At 28.9% G+C, this 1165-nt stretch overlaps 1 protein-coding gene across 1 annotated transcript in view; it reads right to left on the bottom strand.

Moving 5' to 3' along the window:
* XRN1 (5'-3' exoribonuclease 1) overlaps positions 1 to 1165 on the bottom strand; it is a 137081-nt gene that overhangs the window by 54183 nt on the left and 81733 nt on the right. The window contains exons 28-29 of the mRNA XM_008585628.1: positions 929 to 985; positions 667 to 799 (exon numbers count right to left, since the gene is read on the bottom strand). Coding sequence (XP_008583850.1) covers positions 667 to 799; positions 929 to 985 — 190 coding nt within the window. The remainder of the gene's footprint in view (positions 1 to 666; positions 800 to 928; positions 986 to 1165) is intronic.

The raw sequence follows: 1165 nt of genomic DNA, 5'->3' as shown, positions 1-1165 counted from the left end.
ACATGGAGGGACATTTAGATCCTCAGCTGCTTCTACCCTTTTCTCTACACTCTTTTTTTTTCTTATTATGGTAAGAAACACATAACATAAAATTTACCATCTTAGCCATTTTTATTTTTACAGTAGTGTTAACTATATGTAAATTGTGCAACAGACTGGTAGGTCTGTTTTATATACACAATTCTGTTGTATTTATAAAATTCAAATTAGTACACATTTAATTTTCAAATACTTTAACTGTAAATAACGTCATGTTTGTTTATTTCTCCATAGAAAACAAGAGATTACAATAAAAATTAAGGCAAAGCTCTGAGCAAGGTTATACAGAAGACTAACTAAGGAGAAGTGATAAAAATTCTGTTTCATGAAAACATATGTACACCTACCAATATGATGTGTAATTTTAATATTTATAAACTACCAAATTCTCAGTAGCCCTTTCTTAATTTCCCCTTCTTTTAAATACTTCCCAGATGATTAAATAAAAAGGAGAATTTTCTCTGAAAAGTAGAAATTAAAAAAAAAAATTAACTAAAACATAAAAAGGATTTAGTTTTTTTCCCTGGTTTACAGTTGCTTTCAGCTTACATATAAAAAACACACAAACTTGTGTATTACTTTACAATATAAATGTAGTTGAAGACATGTCAAGAATTGAGACATTACCCCCTTTAATTCCAATGATGGTGCCCCGAAGGCCAACTGGAACTGAAAAGTTCTCTCTCACATTTACAACACGGTCAAAGAGACGAAACTCTGCATCCCGATCAGGAATGACTCCATGTTGCTGTTCTAAAGGCTAAAGAGAAGAAAGCTATTAATTCTAATTTTTAAAAAGTTTTCCTACAAATATATTAAAAACATTTTTGTCCATTCCATATTTTCAAAGTAAAAGCAACAACTTTGAATTCCTTGAAAAAAAACTTACTCTGTATAGCAAATGAGGCTTCACTGTCACTCGTACCTTCTTACTATTCTTCCTTTGCTGAGGAAAAAAAATTATTTTAAATATTTTTAAAATATAAAATTATAAAATCATTAAATTACATACTACTCCAACAAGTCTGAATTTTAAAAAGCCAAGTGAAATGATTAATTTTAACAATACTTAAAATTCTGCAGTTGCAGCAATGAGGGATATAATAAACGTTTATAAAATGCCTAT

The sequence above is a fragment of the Galeopterus variegatus genome, unplaced genomic scaffold (assembly GCF_000696425.1).
Source record: "Galeopterus variegatus unplaced genomic scaffold, G_variegatus-3.0.2 Scaffold3648, whole genome shotgun sequence".
Lineage (NCBI taxonomy): Eukaryota > Metazoa > Chordata > Mammalia > Dermoptera > Cynocephalidae > Galeopterus > Galeopterus variegatus.
The sequence above is the reverse complement of the archived record's forward strand: the minus strand, read 5'-3'. Positions and strand labels throughout refer to the sequence as shown.